Here is a 22,362-nt window from a genome sequence, read left to right on the forward strand (position 1 = left end):
CCAGTTTCTGTAAACAGGGGGCTCAATGAAGTCTGTAACATAGATTCTCTCTCCAAAAACACAATGAAAATAAAAACCTTCTGCATACTTCGGCACGTATGTATATCTCGATGAGTGAAATGTTCAGGATACAAATTCTTCTAAGTTTTCCGCCAGAAATCTGCCATAATGAATTATATCAAATCTGCATACATGTAATAAACTGCATTGGGTTATTCCACTTTCCTGGTCAGAGAATTGGGTTCGTGCTCCTACAGCACACTGTTTAGACCGCACAAATTCTTCAGTCCGAAAAAGAGGAAACCTGAAACTGGTTCTCACTTTTTACCAAGAACATTAATCAGAGCGTCATTCAGATTCAGAAAGTCGGATAACACTTGCAACGGAAAAGCATTATACACTACAACTAAGAAAATAAACAAGGCACATCACTGTGTCCACTTTTTTTAGGAACTAACTGTAAGACACGACGTAATGTGACCGTTCAACTCGTTCAACCTGGACGATTTCCAATAGAGGTAAACACAGTCTTACCTCGAATCTGTCTCATTTCCTTACAGTGCAACTCCCTTAACAGCAATAATAAACTGTCGTAATTGAAAACCCTACATATATACCCACAGTCGTCGAACAGTAAACAATGCAAAAACACACAGATTCTCTCTGGAAGTATATCAACTATGTGTCTTACTCGTAATTCTAAATCCTTAAACAAGTACCAATACAGAACAAACGCGTATGCGTTGATATCTAAAAAAAGGGGATCGATCTAATATCTCTTGCTCAGTGAACACTAAAATCCGAATCAAGGATTTTTCCACCTTCTGAAAGAGCGACTTAGTACTCTGGCCCACGAAATTCTTGAAATCTCAACTTCTCACGTAGGTCAAAATTTATACTGCCGTATTCTGGGATATGACATTTCGTAGTTCCGAACATGTTTATCAATTTTTCAGAGGAATCTGCTTCCATTCATCATTAAAACTTGAAGAAGCAGGTATCAGATTCATCCGAAACGCTGGTAATCACCTACAAGATTAAATGCTGTCATAACCCAGAAGACTGCAATTTAAGGGACATTTTAGCAATAACTTAAATTCCCCAGACCAATATGGAGACTACAAGATGACACTGCTCACCAAAATTCTTCAAGCAAGACTGACCACTGAACTTCGTCATTAATACCGGATTCCAACTACTGGCAAGCACGCAACAAAAGAAGAGCTGCTGGAAGCAGTGTTTTCTGTTCGGTCCGTGCTGAATCTATATAACAAGGACCAGCTGCCATTACCAATCAGTCGGAATAAAGTCGAGGGTAAAAGTCCTGAGACGGCATTTAGAAGAATAGCAGGTTGGTGTGAGATGGCCGCCAGCCTGTGATGACGTGAGCCCGAAAGAGGAGGAACGTCCATTGTAGGGAGATGTTACCAAGCAATGCAGTGAAGACTATCACTGAGAAAATTGTCTCTGTTTGAGAGTGGTCTGTAAAGTATAGTCACGAGTTGTGTGCTGGAGTGTCTAATAAATCCGATTACCAATCCAAACTCCGTGTACAGTCACGCTCAATCACGTGACAATACGTACAGAATACAAACATTTACAAAATAAGCTCCTTCTTTTTGATGGTCACATACTCCAGACACAAACCTACTGGTGCAGAAGCTACATACATTATTATATGACAGTACAGTATACAACACCGCGTGTTTTATATTACGTTCCCTTATATTTCGCTAAGTATATATCACGCTCAAAAAACTCAAATAACTTGTAGACCTCAAACAGGTTCATATTTCATGTTACGTGCAAATTAGTTATACGATGTCGAACTTATTAGAAAAAATCTATCAAATTTGATTTCATGTACAGCTGAGTAAAGTAGAGAAATTCGTCCCATCACAGAGCGTCTGCGTATACAGAACTCAGGCACACGCAAACATGCAGGGGTCGTAACAAACCGTTCCGGATTTCGAAGAGTTCAGGCTGTACACTTCTCGGATTGCAAAGTCACTACGTTCGCGCAAATTCTCATTGTACTGCGCATGCTTAATCATCGCGTCCAAGGGTTGAGCTTGTTAGACTGTTCCGCCCTCATATATGAAGCATCTTCCAGAGCTATGAATACCTCTGTTTTCTTTGTCTGTTTCTTTCTTTTACTTGAGCAGGTTATCGGTCTGTTAAAAAGATCCAGTCTTGGAGGACAGGTTACCGTCCTTCAGACAGGTTGCCTGCCATGGCTAACGAGCCCTGTCTCAGCTACGTAACTCTGAGAATGGGCCCTTACCAGGAGATAACCACCGGGCCAGTGGGACATGGAGTAAGACTGTCTCTTATGAGAGGTCCAACTTGCTACATTTCACATGCTTAATCTAAGAAATATGACTTTAACATTATTTGCAATGAACATCGACATTTCTATTAGCGACTGTTGCATCCAGTCACAGGAAAACAAAATCAATAATCAAGTCACCTCAACAAAATTTCGCTACCGGTGCTTATAGTAACTTAAAATATTTTATTTTGAGGCCTGAATCCCTCATCTATTCATACTCAACAATGAATTAAGTAAAAGTAAAAACTATGTTCAACTAGTCTGTACCATTCGTAATCTCAAGAAAAGGCGAATTTCAAACACGTTTAGGAGACCCAGAGAAATGCATGTAATATGAATAATAGCTTGTAAGCTGATCTTCTTCTTTAATAAACTGAATTATTTTTTTAATACTGGCACATAAATGTGTCCACGATTTAGACACAAAACAATTCGCTTGTTACGAAAACGTTCGCAAAGAAATTGAGGCCACAAGATATGGAACGTGTGTATCATGAACAAGAGCTTCAGGGGGGTCTTAAGTTTCTTGTGGTGGGGTAAGACTGAGTCCGCTTGGTATGTCGGCCTCTAACTGGCCTATTGTACCAGCGCCGGATGACAGATGATGAATGAGGAACTACCGGTGGAATGAGAATTGGCAGGAGAAACCAGGGGAAACCGAAGTACTCGGAGAAAACCTACCCAAATTCCACTTTATTCACCACAAATCCCACATTACCTGACCTAGGCTGGGCTCGAACCCGGGCCGCCGCAGTGGGAAGCCGACGACTAACCACCTGAGCTATGGCACGGCCTGCAGGGAGTTCATTACTCATAGAAAACTGCGTATTTTTTCACTCAACACTCAATATGCATCATTACAAGCACAGAACATCTCTCCGACAATAACCACACATTTCTATGACTTCAGCAAACCGGTTTATATTCTGCCCTCCTAAACATAATACTTATAATATAAGCATCTGCGGTTAGCTTCACTACCGACCTGTTTAACCTATGACCCTGAATATACATCCTTACGAATCCAAACGATATTCGCGGTAAGGAATAATGTTCATCATGTTATGTATTACTGGTACCTGCCACACGTGAAACCAGAATCCAAAGCCGTCTTGAGGCCACCACGAAAGATTTACGAGTACCAATGCTGCTGGCGAGACTCTAAGGCCTCAGACTGGGCCTCAGTCACGTTCCCAGCAAATCAGGCTGCACACGTCGCCGCTTTAAACCGAAAAGGATTCTGCTATTTTAAATTCCCCATACGGGTGAGACAAATATCAGAACTATTAACCCCAATACTTAATTTTCTTTCTTTAGTTTCTTGGAGTGGAGTCAGGCTGAGTCCATTTGGCACGTCGATCACTATTTGACCTATTGTACCAGCCCCGGATGATAGATGATGAATGTGGAGCAGTCGGTGGATTGAGAATTGGCAGATTGAGCCGTAGTACTAGGATAAAACGTGCCCCAGTGCCACGTAGTCCACCAAAAATCCCAAATGTCTTGACCTGGGCTGGGCTCGAACCCGGGCCGCCGCGGTGGCAAGTTGGCGACTAACCGCCTGAGCTATGACACGACCATACCGTGACTACTCAGAGTGCACTTACCCAACAGAACCAATGGAACGAAAACCTATAGGATTTACAGTCCAACCATATCATACGAGTACATACATTAAGATACTTCAGAATAGGAATTTAACATTTTCCTGTTTCCTTTAAAATCGACAGATGATTTCATAGTGAACATAACTGATGATGGAACACTATATGACAAAGGTAAATAATATATTTTTGTTTGTTTATATTTCATGCATTAGGTATTTGTCTTTGTTCCGCGCTTTTCTTTCGTAATGCGTAATTTCAGCTCTATTCTTTATTGCTAGTGGGGTGGGACTAAGTCCCTTGTATTGCGGCCACTTCTGGCTTATTGTACCAGCCCCAGATGATAGGTGAGGGTGATTGTGGAGCAATTGGTGGAATGAAGATTGGCAGGGGAAACCGAAGTACTCTGAGAAAACCTGCCCCAGCGCCACTTTTTCCACCACAAATCCCACTTGACCAGACCCGGGATCGAACCCGGGCATCCGCGGTGGGAAGCCACCGACTAACAGCTTGAGCTATGGCGCGGCCATGTTCAATTGAGATCTATATCCGTCAGAAACATTTTATACAGTGTATACACATGTATGACACATGCAGAGCTTATATACATACATAGTACATACTGACAGTGAATTCGAAAAGAAGCGTCAATCAAAATAAGCTAATTATCGCCCAGCTGGTCAAAAAATTCCCTACCATTTATAGAATCCAAGGGTTCATTTCCGTATTCACAAGACGTCATCACTGACCCCTACCCCGTACCAGAGGAATCAGTTTATACACTCTCATCCTGTTTCTTTAGTTAAGAAGTATAACGTTGTCCCTGTACTTAACTAAGTACTGCGCCATGAAGGCGTACAGAGGTGTGGATATATAGACCCACGTTTTCTTGACCTCGGCACTAGTTGGGGGTGAGCGGTCAGCTTCACGCCCCGGCTGTTTTGCCCCCGGTGAACGAGCTCCCAGTACCAATTGAATAGGAGGTTGGGTTGACCCCAGAGACGGTCTGGACGATATGGAGAAGTGAAAATTCTGGACCCACCGGGACTCGAACTGAGACCGCTCAGTCATCCAGCTAGTATCTAGTCGCTATACCGACTGCGCTATCTCGACTCACCTGTTCCTTTAGGAGCCATTTAATTTTCCGTTTGTTTTTTTTACTAAAATACTGCATGTATTTCTGATCTTACCTACGTGTAGTACTTTTTAGTTGAATTATTTCATGGCTCTTTCAGTATCGGCACTACATAGCGTCAGTCGTAATACACATCCAACCAATATCGCATTCACTGATTTGTTCATATAATATTTTGTGAAGAGTCCGAATTATGAAACTCCTCATCGTACTTCTTAGCACTTAAAAATTAAGCCTACAAAACGAATGACCGAACCCCTTGTTCTTGTTAGGGACGCTCCAACACACTATCTATGCATCGGCTCTGCTCATGTACCATGTTTAAAATGAGACAAAATAAGCCCTTCCGAAACAAATATTTAACGTGAACTATATGAGCACAAACAGAGTTCATCCGGCGACCTAAAGTAACTCAATAAACGGCCGTGCCATAGCTCAAGCGGTTAGTCGCTGGCTCCCCACCGGAGCAGCCCGGGTTCGATCCCGGGGTCTGGTCAAGTGGGATTTGTGGTGAACAAAGTGGCGCTAGGGCGAGTTTTCTCTGAGTACCCTCACCTATCATCTGGGGCTGGTACAATAGGCCAGAAGTGGTCGCAGTACAAGGGACTTAGTCCCACCCCACTAGTAATAAAAGAAAACTCAATAAACAGGAAATAAGCTGCACTGCTAACTGCATTAAACAGGTGAGACAGAGTCACTGTCATAAACGGATTTACCCTTCAGTCTAGTAACACCGCCTGTTTAACGCCTAGTGAAAGAAGGCCGACCCTTGCGTTTATTTCTTCTCACGTAGCACAGCATAAAAATCAACATACTTGCCGCAGAATACATCAATGTCAGCATAAGACTCCCGACCTCCTTATAAGGGTTGCACATAACACGCAGATATGTCATTACTCCGGGGAACATAATACGTTCTTCGCTTTATACATATGTGGTTTCTCACGATAAGCAAATCAACTAGTCTTTAAGTATTCAAGCGTCAGTCATAATGACAGAAGACTATCGCTAGGCAAAGATATATGCACCCGATTCAATTAGATTGCACATGCACCTCCCAATCATCACGTAACCGATTTTTAAAACAGCACACCCATTACTCACCTCAATGTTGGTTTACTAGCACGAAGTGGAGAGACGTTAATTCCATATATTTACATACTAAATGTACAGAGGAGGATACAGACATACATGCACATTAGAATCACGATGATTCGCCCCCTTCTACTAGTCACTCACTCATCGAGCTGAGCCCTTCCTCAGAAGATGCCAATTGGGCAGCTACTCTAGAACTTCCCAGCATTTTATGGAACCCGAAGGTTCACTACCTTGTTCACAAGAACCCACCAACGGTCTCTATCCTGAGCCAGATCAGTCGAATCCACACCATCCCACCATATCTCTCTGAGATCCATTTTAATATTGTCCACCCACCTACGCCTTGGTCTTCCTTCCGGTTTTCCCACCAATATCCTGTCACCACGGTATGCCGCGTCCTCAGGTTGCCGATGGAGGAGACGCCCTCCAGGTGTTGAGAAAAGCTGCGAATATATTGAATAAGCAATCGCGGAAAGCCGACAAGGGATGGTCCTCCAGCTTGGAGGTTGGGCATGGATCTAACAACTTCTAACCGTAAAAAATAAGCTTGTTACGAAAATGTCCAAAATCCTTTCTACTAGTATTAGTTTAAAATCCTACATACAAGGGATCCTTGAACAACTCCAGATTAAATAAGTTGCTTATTTCAAATTCATGTTTCGTGCCTACAGAAGAGCAAAATATTTTTTATAAATATTGACATGCATTTCTATAACACAGGTATTCTTCTACGGGGAATCTAATGGATATACAAATTGAAGAGCGAATGGAAATCCTTGTTGCCAATAAGATGGCATGGTCATTTCTTGAGGTCACATGGAATAAGAACCATCCACTACTCACAACAGTCACTTTACCTTTCCATGCAGGGTTCCCAACAACAGACTCACCTAACAAAATCTACTGATGAAACTGCTGAACTTACGGGGCGTGAAGGCAGTGGTATCTGATAGGATTCGTTGCCTACTTTCTTTTTCAAACTAAGGAAAGTAGGCTAAGAATGTGTTTCCACCACTCATAAATTATCCTGCACAGATCCTTACGTATTCTGGTACGTGCATTTTTAATTTTGCCAGTATGTATGTATAAATGAATTACTAAGGAGAGTATTTTTTATTACTAGTGGGGTGGGACTAAGTCCCTTGTACTGCGGCCACTTCTGGCCTATTGTACCAGCCCCAGATGATAGGTGAGGGTGATCGTGGAGCAATTGGTGGAATGGAGATTGGCAGGGGAAACCGAAGTACTCGGAGAAAACCTGCCCCAGCGCCACTTTGTCCACAACAAATCCCACTTGACCAGACCCGGGATCGAACCCGGGCCACCTCGGTGGGAAGCCAGCTACTAACCGCTTGAGCTATGGCGCGGCCCTACTAAGGAGAGTAAATAATTAATCAATGAAACTGTTATGCACGTTGAACCTGGTTTACTTTTCCAGTCGACTATCAAATTTCCTTCTCTCTTTTCTCTCAAGATGACCTAATTAGCTTAATCCTGTTTACAGCATTCCTAAACGTAGATTGTTAACTATTGAAATTGAATCCCTTCACAAATGCTCGCCATGTTGGTGAGTGGGAATAAATTCCCGCCGGACAATACATTAACCTGACAGCCCCCAAAAATGCTAAATTAAATGAAAGCATGTCGTTACAATTATGAACTATGACCAATATATTTCGTAACAGCTAGATGTAATTTCTCCATTAACTTCTCTCCTCCATAAAACAAGCTGCCGATCACGGTAGCCGAGCTGTCTAAGGCATGCGCTCGCTCGAAAGCCGGGATCGTGAGTCCTAATCCCACACAAGGCATGGATGTTTGGTGCGTGTTTGCGTTCATTCTGTGTTTGTGTTGTCCTGTGTTTATCTAGAGGCCTTGCGACGAGCTGATCACCCGTCAAAGGAGTCCTATCGTCTGTAAAAATGATCATGAAACTGAAAATTATCGCTATGCTCCAAAGATGAAACTTGACTAGACATGATTAGGCATGATTGCTTGAGAAAGTGAGATTGAGTTTGTCGAATCACGGTGTTATGAAACATTTAGTCATAAAACCGGAATAGACGGGTGCATATGCTTGGATGAATGATATTCATTGCTTCCAACCACTAAACACTTCTTAGTGTGTGTATATATATAAGGCTATAGTGCTCGTGCGGGGACTGTGAGCTCGAGCAACAAACTGCCACGAAACAATCTGCATGTGACCAGACAACGCGTGATGTAGCTTTTATAGGCGTCTTTGTAAATAAAAAAATAATATATACTGATGTGCACGGAAATGAAAACTGTTTACGACAGCCATAAGCAATCAAGACAATACGATCTTTTTAAACTGGAACCGACTTGTCTACCCATAAAGCCATTTCGTCTCACGTTAAAATAAACATACAACAAGAACATTACTTCTTCTCCTCTTTCTGGCTGGTTCAAATGCGAGTCATACTCTCAACTTGTGAAAAGATATTCAAAACCGGAAGGCACAATAGCTCCAATTGCCGATGTTCTGGCTTCACTTGGCTGGGCCTGCCTTGCCAATAACATAACAGGACGAACGGGCGCCCAACCGCGGGCGTACAACAAACCATAACCTAACGGACCTCGAGCTCTAGACCGCGAAGGGCCATATTTCACATATCAATAACTTTCCATTTTTACTTGTTCTTGTTGGTCAATGGCAGTAAGTCTTGAAGTTTGAGTGGTAGAGCAAACTTCCTTACACCGACTAAATCACTTTACGCAAACATCACCGCTTTTACACAACAATGCAGAGCTCTAGAAAAAGATTAAATAAACAGAGGCAATAAAAGAAGAAAAACAAGTAGACTGTAAAGAAGAGAAACGTTCAAGAGGGGTAAGCCTCCCATGAAAGAACGGTGGAAACACGAATACGAGGTACAGAAAGATTGCCGTGTATTTTATGATAGTAAAAGGTACGGTACAGTTGTGCCTGTGCTCAACAAATTAAGAACTACGCCACGAAGGCGTATGGGGGAGCGGATGCATAGATTCACATTTTCTTGATCTCGGCAATAGATGGAGGTGAGTGGTCAGCTTCAAGCCTAGGCCGCTTTACCCCCGAGGAAAGCGCTCCCGGTTCCCATCGGGTATGATTTTGGGTGGACCTCAGAGCCGGTCTGGACGATTTGGAGAAGAGAAAATTCTTGACCCTACCGGGACTCGAACTCCGACCTTCAGTCGTCCAACCCATAGCCAGTCGCTATATCGACTGCGCTACCCCGGATGTATTTTCTAATGGTTAATATTCTAATTACGATGGAGTTATGAAAAAGGAAATTAAATATGTGATACAAAATCTGAGCGTTCCATGCAAACTGTGCCCGTTACACTGATGAACACACGGAGCATCGGTTAACATTCAGTTCACAATTATTTCCGTTGGAAAAGGGTCGTGTTATGAGCAAGTAAACAAGGAACCTTTTGAAGAGAAAAACGATATATCTGAGAAATGCTACAAAATCTACTGGTCCCAAAAAGCTCTTATGCTCTTGAAACAAGCCTACACACACATGTCTCTTCATCGGCCAGAGATTCGTTCACTAATTCTTGACTGGGTAAACGTTTAACGAATGTTATAAAGGAAAGAAATGTATACGACAGATAAATCTGTCTAGGCATTCGAACGTATCGAAGTCCCTCGTCTTAAATATAGTCGTAACAGGGATATATGATCACAGACGGGGTGTCTTAGGATGAGCTTCACAGTACACAGGAGTTGAATCGAGGAAAAATTTACTCGCTCTAGGCTATACACATCAGAAACGCATCCAGTTATTTCAACGACAGGATCACCATCACGAGGTGTAATCTTACCACAGAGCATTTCACCACTCACCACGTAACGGTCACGACATTATTTTAACAACTAATCGTTTCTTTGTAGTAAGCTATATCTTAACGTGGTTAAGATTCGGGTAAAAAAAGGGAGACTATCGACTCTTTCACGACGTCACATAGTCGCACAAAGCAGGACTATCATCCAAATCTATTTCTGTCGTTCATTTTAGGATGCTGTCAGTATCTCAGGCTATACGGTGTCGGACGAGAGGGAAGGATTGGGAAGCAAGTGGTCGTGGCTTAACGGTACCACTCCGGCATCTGCCTGGAAACACTGAGAAAAACCGCAGAAAACTCTCAATCATGACATACGGCGTCCGTACAGAGATTCAAATCGAGCACCTCCCGAATACACGTCCAGACGTTACTGATGCGATTAGAGGGATAGAGATTAGAGATAGGATGGGATGATATGGATTGGATAAATCTGGCTCAGGATAGGGACCAGTGGAGGGCTCTTGTGAACACGGTAATGAACCTTCTGGTTCCATAAAATGCTGGGAAATTCTTGAGTAGCTGCAGAATTGGCGGCTCCTCCAGAAGGGCTCAGCTCCAGGAGTAAGTAAGTAAGTAAGTAAGAGGGCATCCCCACGTCGTATTTTTTTTACATCCTATAATAAGTAATAACTTAACTGTCGAACGAACTTGGGAGATGAGAGCGACACCAACAACATTAATCTAGAGGTCTTGAGATTATGCATAATGATATTCGAAAAATATGGCACTGTAGTTAAGGTACCAAAAATTAACAATTATAAACATGGCTGCGTTCCGAAATTTTGAGGTTATGTCGTATTAAATCTGAAATGAAGTCGTAGTTAACGGTCTTGCACCAGTGTGTTCATGTTTCTTGATAAGAATGTAACCTTCGTTTTACTAATTTTGAATTTCATATAGTCATAAATGCACCAAACTGGTAGAATATCAAATTGTAGCAGACTGCAATCTTTAGGGGAGCAAAGGTACGGTAAAATTTGATATCACCAGCAAAATTTATACCTAGAGCGGTTCATTTCATCATATAGGTCATTAATAAACACACTAAAAAGAGGAGGTCCCAGAACAAATCCTTGGGGAAACACCGGAAAGAACTTCGAAAGGCGATGAAAGAATTCCAGAAACACTGGCCTGATATTGCTTGTTGATTAGGTAACTGGGGAACAAGCCAAATAGCCACCAGAGAGTGCAAGAGCACTAAGCTTAGGGCGAAGCGTGGTATGAGGGACGAGGTCAGATACTTGGCTAAGATCAGCTCAATGCTGAAAGCCGACTGATGGAGTAAACCAATTGAGTCCAATTCTTTCTTTGTTTATGTGCTTACTGAACAGCCAAAAGGCAATTAAAAGCACAGCCCCAGTGGGCCTAGGCCTACCTCCATGAACTTCTCCGTTCACTTCGGTTTTTCTAGATCTTACACATTCGGTAGGACTCCTTGGGCGGGTGATCAGCTCGTCACAAGGCCTCTACCACAAAGTATGGTAACGTGTATTATTTTAAAAGTAACCATTCAATTAGTTCAATCACACCAACCATGATGCCGTCAGAAGAAGTATTGTATATACATATGCATTCATCTTGAATACGATGAATATTTTAATAATTAATAATTAAGAAATATAAATTATAAAATTAGATTAAAAACAAAATTTTAGCTCCAAATATGTTAACATCGCTGTAAAAAACATTAGCAGCCGAAGCGCATCTACGCGGACAATTTTTACTGCAAGAGAAGAAAAGGAACACAGAAAACTCTAAGATATCAACTAATAATAATATTAATAATGTGTAACATATTTACAGTTGCAAATATTACAAATTTTACTTATGCCACTCTACGCAAGTACGAGAGCTCATGGGGTAAAACGAATTTCAGTCTTACATTATAAGTTTCTGTTACCTAGAAATGCCAACACGAATACAAATTTGTAGGACTAGAATTCGGTGCAGTACAAAAGTAGGCCTTACGAGTCATACAGGTAACTCCTTGATTAATTCTAACCTCACATGTTATAATTTTTATATAAGAAGTTTAGAGAAATTTTCATTTCATTCTCATTCTGAACAGCCACAACCCTTGTATCTCGGTGTAACATAAAACTACAAAATAAGCCCTTCCAGACTCCGCAAATATTTATTTTCAATAATAACAGTCAAAACTGGAATCAATACAAGCACATACATGCAATATTTACCACATGGTGTTTTGAGTTATTAATCCGCTGTTCCAATGGAAGAGATTATTAGCATCAGCTGGGATGTAAAAAGTGATTTTGGCTTCAAGTCGGTAAGGACGTTAAGAAGTATGTTGCATCTGAATGTCCTATCCTAGAACTTGCCCGAACTGAGGAAGTTCCCAGTCAGGATAGCCGGTGCTGTGGTTGAGAGTCAAAATCATATTTCCTGAATATAAGTCCATGTGCGCTATCATTTCCCTAGACCATTCCGTCATTGCAATCGTTTCAAGCACAATGTCAAGATGAGATACGAATTCCATCCGACATGGCTGTCCCATAACAATCTATATGTAACAGGCAAAGTGGGAAACAAGAATTGTGGCACATTCCGTCATAAGGTGGCCAATTTCCGGTTGGGCTCGATCACGAAGCGTACGTGTTGTGGCACAACGCCACGGTGGATGCGACTAGTGAGAGAATGAGAACCATTCCTCGTGGGAACGACTCTGCGTCTAATCAATCACTGCCCTCCTTCACGGCGCTGGAATAAAACTCCTGCCATTATTTATGTAAAACAGTTATGTATGAGTGAATTTCCACACATCAGGTAATCCAAGCAGTAGAAATGCAAATCGCGCCATGTTCATGCATGTATTTACATATTTCGGAAGGGGAGTTAACGACCCTAAATGTAATACAGTGGGCTGCCCTATATCAAGGTCCGTCTCTTCCCTCAACATATGAGGGCTCTTTGTTTTCTATCACTTGTCTCACGCTCTGGATTCTCTTGCCCTTCGAATGTCGGTACGAATCTCGATAAATGTATTTAGTCTGTGACATTTGAACCACATAGGTGGAGGAATCTACTGCCTTCGCATTCTGGGCAAAAATTTTCATTGAAGTCAAAATCTTGAATCTCTACACATAAGTTTATGGTCTTCTAAATTAAACTGTTTAGCATTATGTAAAGAGGTTAGCAATATAGTTATGCGTCGCCCTCTGTCTGTATTTAGAAATGCTTGGTATGCTTAATAAATGCCTCGTTGTGTTATAGGACAGTACATCAGGTATTATACACTTCAAGTTCTATGACTCAGGGCGGACGCACATCAACTGCGTCAATAAAAGCAACAAGACATGAGACAAAAGACGCAGTCTTGTTTCATTCGTGATTCAGCATGAAGCTGACGTCAGCATCATGACTCAGACCAGTGTGCGGCAGTTTTCATAATCTCATTCGTTTCAACTGTACTCCTTTCTTTGCGTTATGTAGCACACATCGTGTCTTGACTGGTACATGTCTTGACGCATGCCGGTGGCCGGCCTACCTTAGAATTGAGGTGCTGTGCAACATTCTCATTTACGTTCCTGTCCATTAAACTTGCTATACTTATATTTTTGAACAGAATAATGTAAGCTCAAGACTTTTTATTCACGATTGTAATACTATGTTACTATATTAAACAATACTACGTGTATGAGTAAGCATAGACAGACACTAAAACAAATGTACATCATGAGAACACCATGCGCCACACAAGCGTGAGGTTTGGGTTCCATTTACATACCAATGCAGACAGGAACGGCACTGTTTAACAATCCCCAAGAATGGCACAGACCTTTAAATCGTATATGTGTAATACTCACGAAATAAGAAAACGAAAAACGGAAGGCTAATTGGATTGGTCATATCTTACGCGGTAAATGCCTTCTAAAAGAAGTTATTGAAGGAAAGATAGAGGGGCGGGTAGAAGTGACCAGAAGACGAGGAAGAAGACGTAAGAAGATGCTGGATGACCTTGGGGACAGAAGAGGATATTTTCATTTGAAGGAGAAAGCTCTAGATCGCATCAAGTGGAGGAACTGTTTTGGAAGAGACTGTGGACCTGTCGTCTTGACAGATTACAGATGAATGACTCTGTAACACTGTGGAAATTAAATCTCACATTTAAATTAATTAAGTTTCAATTGAACTCCTCTAACCCAGATTACGAAGTGTCTTCGTTAGTTCAGTTATTTCAGGCGCTAAAAAAATGATTCTGTAACTCATCTTCCTTTCCCCAGCTATGAAACTAAAGAACAGATTAATGCAAACCCCATTTCTGATACGTAGTAGTTCCCCTTTATTTTTATTATTTTTCAGATCTTCTCACTATACTCCTCTTGACGCTCGTCCAACTCCACTCGTTTCACTAATATTGTATGGGAGAAGGAAGTGAGAGGTGAAAACGCAATTATCAATAGGCCGTCTGAGAAACTGGGGGATCTCTTCTCGAAGTGTGAGTTGTTATGGTAAAACACACAATACACACAGACATAAAGTAATGTAAGAATTAAGTAATACAGTCATATAACAGACACTGCATTAAGAAAAAAAAACATTTGGAACAGTCAGACTTTAGACACTCGAGATTTCTACATTTATGTGCTTCTGGCAACAAAGCAATGTCCTTATTTTAAAGGTACGAAGGCAAAGCTATCCTTGTAACAGGCCGTCGAGGCTCCCACATTTTATAAGTAATCGGCTGACAGATGGCGGTGAGTTGTCAACCTTACTTAATTGCAGCTGTTTGAGGTCATGAAAACTAATGTAACGTTCACTTTAGTACGGTTTCCTAAAAACACGTATTTCAACATTTTTATGCAAATATTTTGGGATATATAAATTAAACTTAATGATATAAGTCTAACAGGATGGATAAATGGGTATAAGTCTACACAGACTGTTATCAGGACATCGAGATAAACCATATACGTGTATGCCCGGCAAGTACCATTCTTTCTTTGACTTACGGATTCTCCGCTCGAGGATCCGGTAATGTAAGTGTAACAAGAGCATAAGCTGCACTTGTTCACACGCGGGGAATTACCTACCTGCGTTTCTTATAGCCAATCAGGAGAGCAATTACAACCACTGTTATTACGTACAAAGTATTGCCCGCTAGGGAACTTCACGGAGCTTGTTTACAGAACTTGAGTTACCCAATTAAAATGCGGCGAAGCAGGAGAGATTAGTCAACACGAATGGGAAACGTGAAATCTAGTGCCAGCTTACGTTCAAATCAGAATGTTTGTAAACTCAAGGATGTGTTCACTTCTGATAGTACAGTTATGTGGAAAATGCATGTGGAAAATCGACTCTCGCATAAAAGCGTTTTAAAGTTACACAACATTTAAGAGAAAGACACCATACTGCCACCGTTATAGGCTTAAAAGATCGTCCGGGTATACAATTTCTGATTGGCGAGTTTTTCTGCTATATGTTCTTCTTCGGGATCTTCCAAATTTGCCGGTTTTGCGACATTATCTATGCAAATAATTTGTGTGCGAAAACAAGCCATTTGAAGAAGAAAAAAAGACTTTCATTCTAAAGTACATTCAGACAGATACTCCAGGCAAGTCAGCTTTAAGGAAAAATTATCTACTTATATGATGTGAAGAAACACTGAGCAAAATCTGAGTGTTATGTGAAAATGAAGACGAAACAACCGATGCAAGAGGAAAGATGATTGCAAATATTGTGAATGGGGTTTCCAAAACGATCCAACTGTACCAGAGAAATCCCCTCTTCTCTAACTCCATGGCATGTGCTTCCACTGAAGGTATGCAGGCTCTATGGGCAGACAGTGTGAAATCTGACAATCTGCTCTTCTCAGTTACAGACGCCGTATAAGAAAAAAGCAGCATAAGGAATTTCAGTGAGCTACCGTAAACTGATACATACATATGTAGCATATGCTCAAGTAACTGGCTAATAAAAAGAAAACCTTTGTGAAGTAGTCAGCTCGAAAAGGGATCTTCTAAAACAAAACTCCAGGCACCCCCAAGCCCCAACCGTGGCTGAATGTCACCGTGTATTATGCAGACAACCTTGAAATACTTTGTTCTGTGATAAATGAATTTGGCAGTGGTGATGCTTCCTCTACTGCAGTGTTGTAAGAAATATTTAATGACTCAAATGCACTGCAGGTGCCAAAAACTAACTTGGAATACTTGAAGGCAAATTTTAAATTTCTGAGTCTGCGAAAACAAAATAGAAAAGATTTGTGTGTTAGTGACAATGCGTGATGCAAGCATGAAAGACTAATAAGTGTTATGGAATGTACGTGTTCTCAGTACAAATCACTCTTCACACATAGCAGACACAGATTTGCAATACACAACTTAAAGATGATTTCCGTGGTACACTGCACCAGAGCTTCACTTTCTCTTTGAGATAACGATGACTTCTGGTGTGTAGTTTGTGCCATAACGGGTGCTTGTTTAAAAATAATTTCGAATTTTTGGAGCGTATATATTTTTTTTTACATTCAAGACATAAAGATAGGAAAGTCCATGTGTTTAACTAATTAAGCACTACGCCAAGAAGACGTAAGGGGGAGTAGATTTATAGACCTATATTTTCTTGACCTCGATACTATCTGCATGTGAGTGGTCAGCTTCACACCCAATCCGCTTTACCCCCGGGGAAAGAGCCCCCAGTATCCATCGGATACGAGGTTGGGTGGGCGCCAGAGCCGGGCTGGACGACGTGGAGAAGAGAAAATTCTTGACCCTACTAGGACTCGAACTCCGACCCCTCGGACGTCCAGCCCGTAGCCAGTCGCTATACCGACTACGCCATCCTGGGTCCTTTATATTCAAGAAATACATACGAGACATATTTTCTGATTTTAGCACCTAAAAATTCGTTATAACTGTAATACTTCAAATTAAACTACGGTATGAGATTTGGAAAACTTAATTCTCTTCGGTGTTAATGTATCCCAAGTAACCTCAGTAGCTGTGTTGCCAGTGCTAAAACAGCATTATAACGGAACCGTTTTCTTTTCCAAATTTGTTAGAAAAAACGCGTTCGGCACTTCTAATGTAGCAAAAAGATACACTTTCTTAGCAAACGACTTTACTATGACCTTTTAAAAGAGCAACATATTTTCGGTATACTATTCATCAGATCCGTGCGTGCAATTTTAAATAGTCTACTTCGAGTAAGGCAGTGCATGTGTACAAACTGCGGAGTTCTATTATCTGAAGTATTAAAACATCGACACGTGAAATTCATGGATGGATTACTTTACCTTAGGCAACGTCAAAAAGAAGCCCGCATTCGTGCGTAACTTAAACTCTCGTATCGCTCCGCTCAAATGTATGCAAAACAAACTTCAGGTCCTCCGCAAGATCATTACAGAATGCACAAAATGAGTGAGAGAATTAGTGAAGAAATTGGAAACGAACTGGGCACATTAACTTCTGGTATGATGCCGATGATTTTAATAGGTGTAACGAAAAGATTTCTTTCTCTCTATGGTTCTACAGCCCTTTGGACCTTGGACACTTTTTCAGTTTCTTAATCCTATACTCAGATGGTAGGACTCCTTGGACGGAGGATCTGCCCGTCGCAAGGCCGCTACTTACACGCAGAACAACACACACAATACACGCACACAGACACCCATGCCTCGAGTAGGATTCGAATTCACGATACCAGTGTTCGAGAGGGCGAAGACGGTTCATGCCTTAGGCCGCGCGGCCACTGTGATCGGAGTAGCGAAAAGATAAACGTGATAAAGAAAAACAAAGACGCTATATTGAGCAGAACATGAGTCGATGAGTGGGGTAAAACTGTATCCCTTTAAAATTTTCTGCGATTATGATGATCATCATCATCATCATTTCAAGGTAGGCTTTTATTAGCCTGTTCCGCCTCAGAGACTATCATCCCATCGTCTTCGCAGTCGTGGAACATTTCTTCGTCCGTCTGGTTGGCAATTCTCAAGTTTGTGAGTCAGTCTTGAAGAGTCGACTTTCAAGATGTGATAATGCCAGTTATTTCTGTAGTACTGGGTTCTTTCTTCTAAAGCATATGAGCAGAACAGCTTCTATTACGAAATTTCCAAAAATTCTTTCCAATTTATCGATCGCCTTACTATTCGATGCTATACAGTCTAGATCCCGACAGCGAAGTATAATAATCCATTAAAAAAGTAAATGCAGACAGAACTAAGTTCATGCTCATGTCCCAAGTCTACGTGGAAAGAAAAAATAAAGGACACCAAATAAATCCTTCGAAAATATGGAAATCAGATATTTGGGGACTATAGGCACAAAGCAAAATTACATTCACCGAAAAATCAAGGCCATAAATGCTTCAATTTCACTCAGTTCACAACATTGCCTTCCCGCTTGCTACTTAAAATGTAAATAACAGAATTAAGTCTAATTGTATCTGTCGTTTAATATTGGTGTAAAATTGGTCTCTCGTTATAAGGTAAGAACACAGATTGTGGGTGGATTTTAGAGTCTCATGGCGACGACTATACAGAATACTATATTCTGAAACGTCGGTAAACTTCCGTCAGACTATATGCCGTCACATATCAGATTATACAGACTGCGTTTGTGGAGTGCTGAGGAGAACAGTCTTTCTAAGAGACAGGAAGTACTGAACACTAAGCTGAACAATATACAGAGTGATTCTGAATTATTGTCGGAGTTTCCGTGGCCTATAATTTTCAGACTGGAAAAAAAATAAAACTGCTTATAGAATATGTAACTGTAACTCATGTTTTATTACCAGCAGAATCAGGTTACATTTTCACATTCCGTAAGCAGTTTTATATTGTTGTTTCCCGTTTGAAATTACACCCTACGGAAACCCCAACAATAATTTAGAATCATCCTGTACATTCTTCAGATATTATTGCGGTTATGGCGTCAACGAGGATGAAACGGGCGGGGCATGTTATTATGAACCTGAGAGATGAAAAATGCAAACTAAATTTTAGTCAGAAAACCTGAAAAGAACGGGAAGAGTATAGACTGAATTCACGTGGCGCAATGGGCTCTTGAGAACCCTCGAGTTCCGCAAAAGAGAACTTTCCTGACCAGCTCAGCGCCTATAAGCTTCTGATGGAGAGCTGCTCCACGAGACTGGATACTAGTGTATAATCGGCCTGCAATTAATCCTCTGTTTTGAGAGAACCACAATTGGAATCCTGTCAACTTTCAGTCTCTCCTGTCAGGCCTAAGGTAACACTCACTTGGAAGATATTTTGAACATAAAAGCGGATGAATCAGGTATTACTGAGTATGATTTCAATATATGGATGTGCAATGGAATGTAATCTGCAAGCGCACACAAGTGACTGAAAACGTCTGAATATCAAAATTGCATCGTATTATAAACATAACAGTACATAGTAAAGAGAGATAACATACATAAATGGATGCTCTACAACTACAGTCTCCATACTGAGAGCGTCGTTAAACAACAAACTTAAAAAACCGTGAACAACCACCACCTTTATTAAATGAGACAATTTAACGCAATGTGTAGAGGGTACGAATTATTAACAGTGACGATGAAGGTAGTATAAATCAGTGGTAAAAAGGTAAAGTTGTCTTTGTGCTTAACTAATTAAGCACTACGCCATGAAGAAGTATGGGGGAGTGCAAGAATAGTTCCACATTTGCTTGACCTCGGCGCTAGTTGGAGGTGTGGTCAGCTTCAAGGCCCCGCCGCTTTAGCCCCGGTACCCATTGGACAGGAGGCTGGGTGGGACCCAGAGCCGGTCTGCACGACGTGGAGAAGAAAAAATTCTTGACCGTGCCGGGACTCGAACTCCGAACCCTCGTTCGCCCAGCCCGTAGCCAGTNAGAATAGTTCCACATTTGCTTGACCTCGGCGCTAGTTGGAGGTGTGGTCAGCTTCAAGGCCCCGCCGCTTTAGCCCCGGTACCCACTGGACAGGAGGCTGGGTGGGACCCAGAGCCGGTCTGCACTACGTGGAGAAGAAAAAATTCTTGACCCTTCCGGGACTCGAACTCCGAACCCTCGTTCGCCCAGCCCGTAGCCAGTCGCTATACCGACTGTGCCATCCCGGTTCCTATAAACCAGTGGTATTCAATCTTCTTTGTTCGAGTACCCCCAGATATAATTTATCTTCAACTTTGTACCCCTAAATTTGCTGGTGTATAATTCAAGTTATACACAGTCTACAATCTACATCTGATAATCTCTAATCCAGCATATTTATTACGGTTTGTTTAACGAAACCGTCAGTAGATGAGGCTATACAGCGTCTAGTTATATAGTTATATATTATCTGTGAATAAAGAATTTGAAATGATATGAAAGAAGCAATCTTGGCTTAATTTGAGGTCCTATCCCGACATTTTGAAAAAAGAAAAAAAAAAGAAACAAATTAACGGCTGTGGGGATTCGTTGCGCTGACCAAGCCAACGCCCTCTATCCGCAAAAGTTGACACTAAACTTCGCCGACAAGCGACAGTCGCTCGGTCGGTATAGCTCGCTTGCGGACTAAAATCACGGATTTTTTGTTTGTTTATCCCATTTTAATTGAGGACCTGAGGAAAACCATGACGGTCGATGTCCTGGCCGAGATTTAACGAACTGGTTCGACTAAAACGCGTGTTGTTGTTCGTCCAAAAGCATATCTCAAAGTATAAAGTTCATCTTGACATGTGTGAAATAGTCATCAATTTATCAAAACATTTGTCTTGCGGTGCCTTACAGGAGCGCTGACCAGGTCGCAGTTCCCAGTGTTCACAATCTACGCACAGAAGACTTGTCTGGGCGTGAAGCCATGCGAACGGGCGTGGTGTTTCGACCGAGTGCAAGCCTATCAATTGTCCGGCTTCTCTAGAAAGCAACACGTAGCTGCTTCACGACAAGATTGTCTCGAGCTGTGTCTTGGCGAGCGAGAATTCCCATGCAGGTAAGCTTAGATTGTAATGCAAACCACACATTACAAACGGATGCTGTTTTGGAATGTCTGGAATTCTTACTTCCGATTGCGAACATATGCAGGCGGTTGTGTGTGACCTGAGTTCGGAGCTGCGTGAAAGAGGTACAGTATTACCCGCTATGGCGCAGCCACAACTACCACGCGACTCAACGCTAAAGTCTGAACACCGCGGAACGCCTTATCTCTCTCTCTCTCTATGGCTATATAGCCCTTTGGACCTTGGCCGCTTTTTCACTTTCTTAATCCTATACACAGTCGGTAGGACTCTTTGGAAGCCCGTTGCAAGGCAGCTACCTACACACAAAACAACACAAAGAATAAACGTAAACAAACATCCATGCCTCGTGTGGGATTCGAGCCCACGACGCCAGTGTTCGAGCGGGGGAAGACAGTTCATGCCTTACACCGCGCGACCAATGTAATCGGCCCGAACGACTTATACGAGATGCAAAATGGTTGTGATCCAAACACTGACAACGTTAATTCTAGAAGAGCCTGATAATGGCTCATTATGAACCAGTCCTTTTTCATTAAGCAGAACTCCGCATCTAGACATGAGAGGTCGCTGTGACCACAAATCCTTTTTTATTTTCTTTCTTTCTTTTTAAATAAAAATAAACCAAGCATGGTGATTGCTGACGTACCGTCCTGTTTTCTTCCATACTCGATACAACTCTGGCATTCTGCCCATTTTACTTCCTATGTTTACTATTCATAAGAACCAGACATTCTCGGCCTCATGAGGGTACCTTCAATGTCATTAATATGTCATTAAGTTCTTGAGTCAACTGTTCAGCGATTTTTACACAGTACGTACCAAAATCTGACGGAATGCACCTAAGCAAGACATATCAGTGTAATCTGGAGTTAGGCATTTCTCTGTAGCGATCTGCAACGGCCATAATTTAACTCGAATTTCTACCACACATCAAACCGCCAAATAGAGGAATGTCTGTGGCATACACTTATTACTGCAATAAGCCTCCGAATGAAGTGTTGATCTCCACGGCCGTCAATTTCGGTTTTCTAGACCGGATCCGCTACTTTTCCATTCAAGTAGCTCCTCAATAATCCATCTTACGAGGCTGAGTGGACCCAGTTCCAGACCGACTTTTCAGAAAATCTGGTAGCACCGGGAATCGAACCCAGGCCCTCTGGATCTGTAGCCAGGAACTCTGACCACTAGACCACAGAGGCGGTCCACTTCCCTCTACATTCAAGTTTTATCAAAAAACAATAAACTTACGGAAGAAATTAAAAGAACCTCAAATGTAAAATATGTACAAAAGTCCCTCATAAGTACAATCACAAACTTTCTGACCCACGCCCACATGAACTGCTCTACATTATGATACATCTCAGGTAGTTCGAGCAGAACAAACATTAGTAAATCT

General features: G+C 41.7%; 2 protein-coding genes across 2 annotated transcripts in view; one reads left to right on the forward strand and one right to left on the reverse strand.

Moving 5' to 3' along the window:
- Positions 1 to 22,362, reverse strand: part of LOC111861385 (autophagy-related protein 16-1) — a 616,691-nt gene that overhangs the window by 462,029 nt on the left and 132,300 nt on the right. The gene's annotated exons all lie outside the window — the stretch shown is intronic.
- Positions 1 to 22,362, forward strand: part of LOC117282085 — a 144,408-nt gene that overhangs the window by 74,035 nt on the left and 48,011 nt on the right. Inside the window, exon 3 of the mRNA XM_033750358.1 lies at positions 20,737 to 20,938. Coding sequence (XP_033606249.1) covers positions 20,737 to 20,938 — 202 coding nt within the window. The remainder of the gene's footprint in view (positions 1 to 20,736; positions 20,939 to 22,362) is intronic.

Source organism: Cryptotermes secundus, unplaced genomic scaffold (assembly GCF_002891405.2).
Source record: "Cryptotermes secundus unplaced genomic scaffold, Csec_1.0 scaffold16, whole genome shotgun sequence".
Taxonomy (NCBI): domain Eukaryota; kingdom Metazoa; phylum Arthropoda; class Insecta; order Blattodea; family Kalotermitidae; genus Cryptotermes; species Cryptotermes secundus.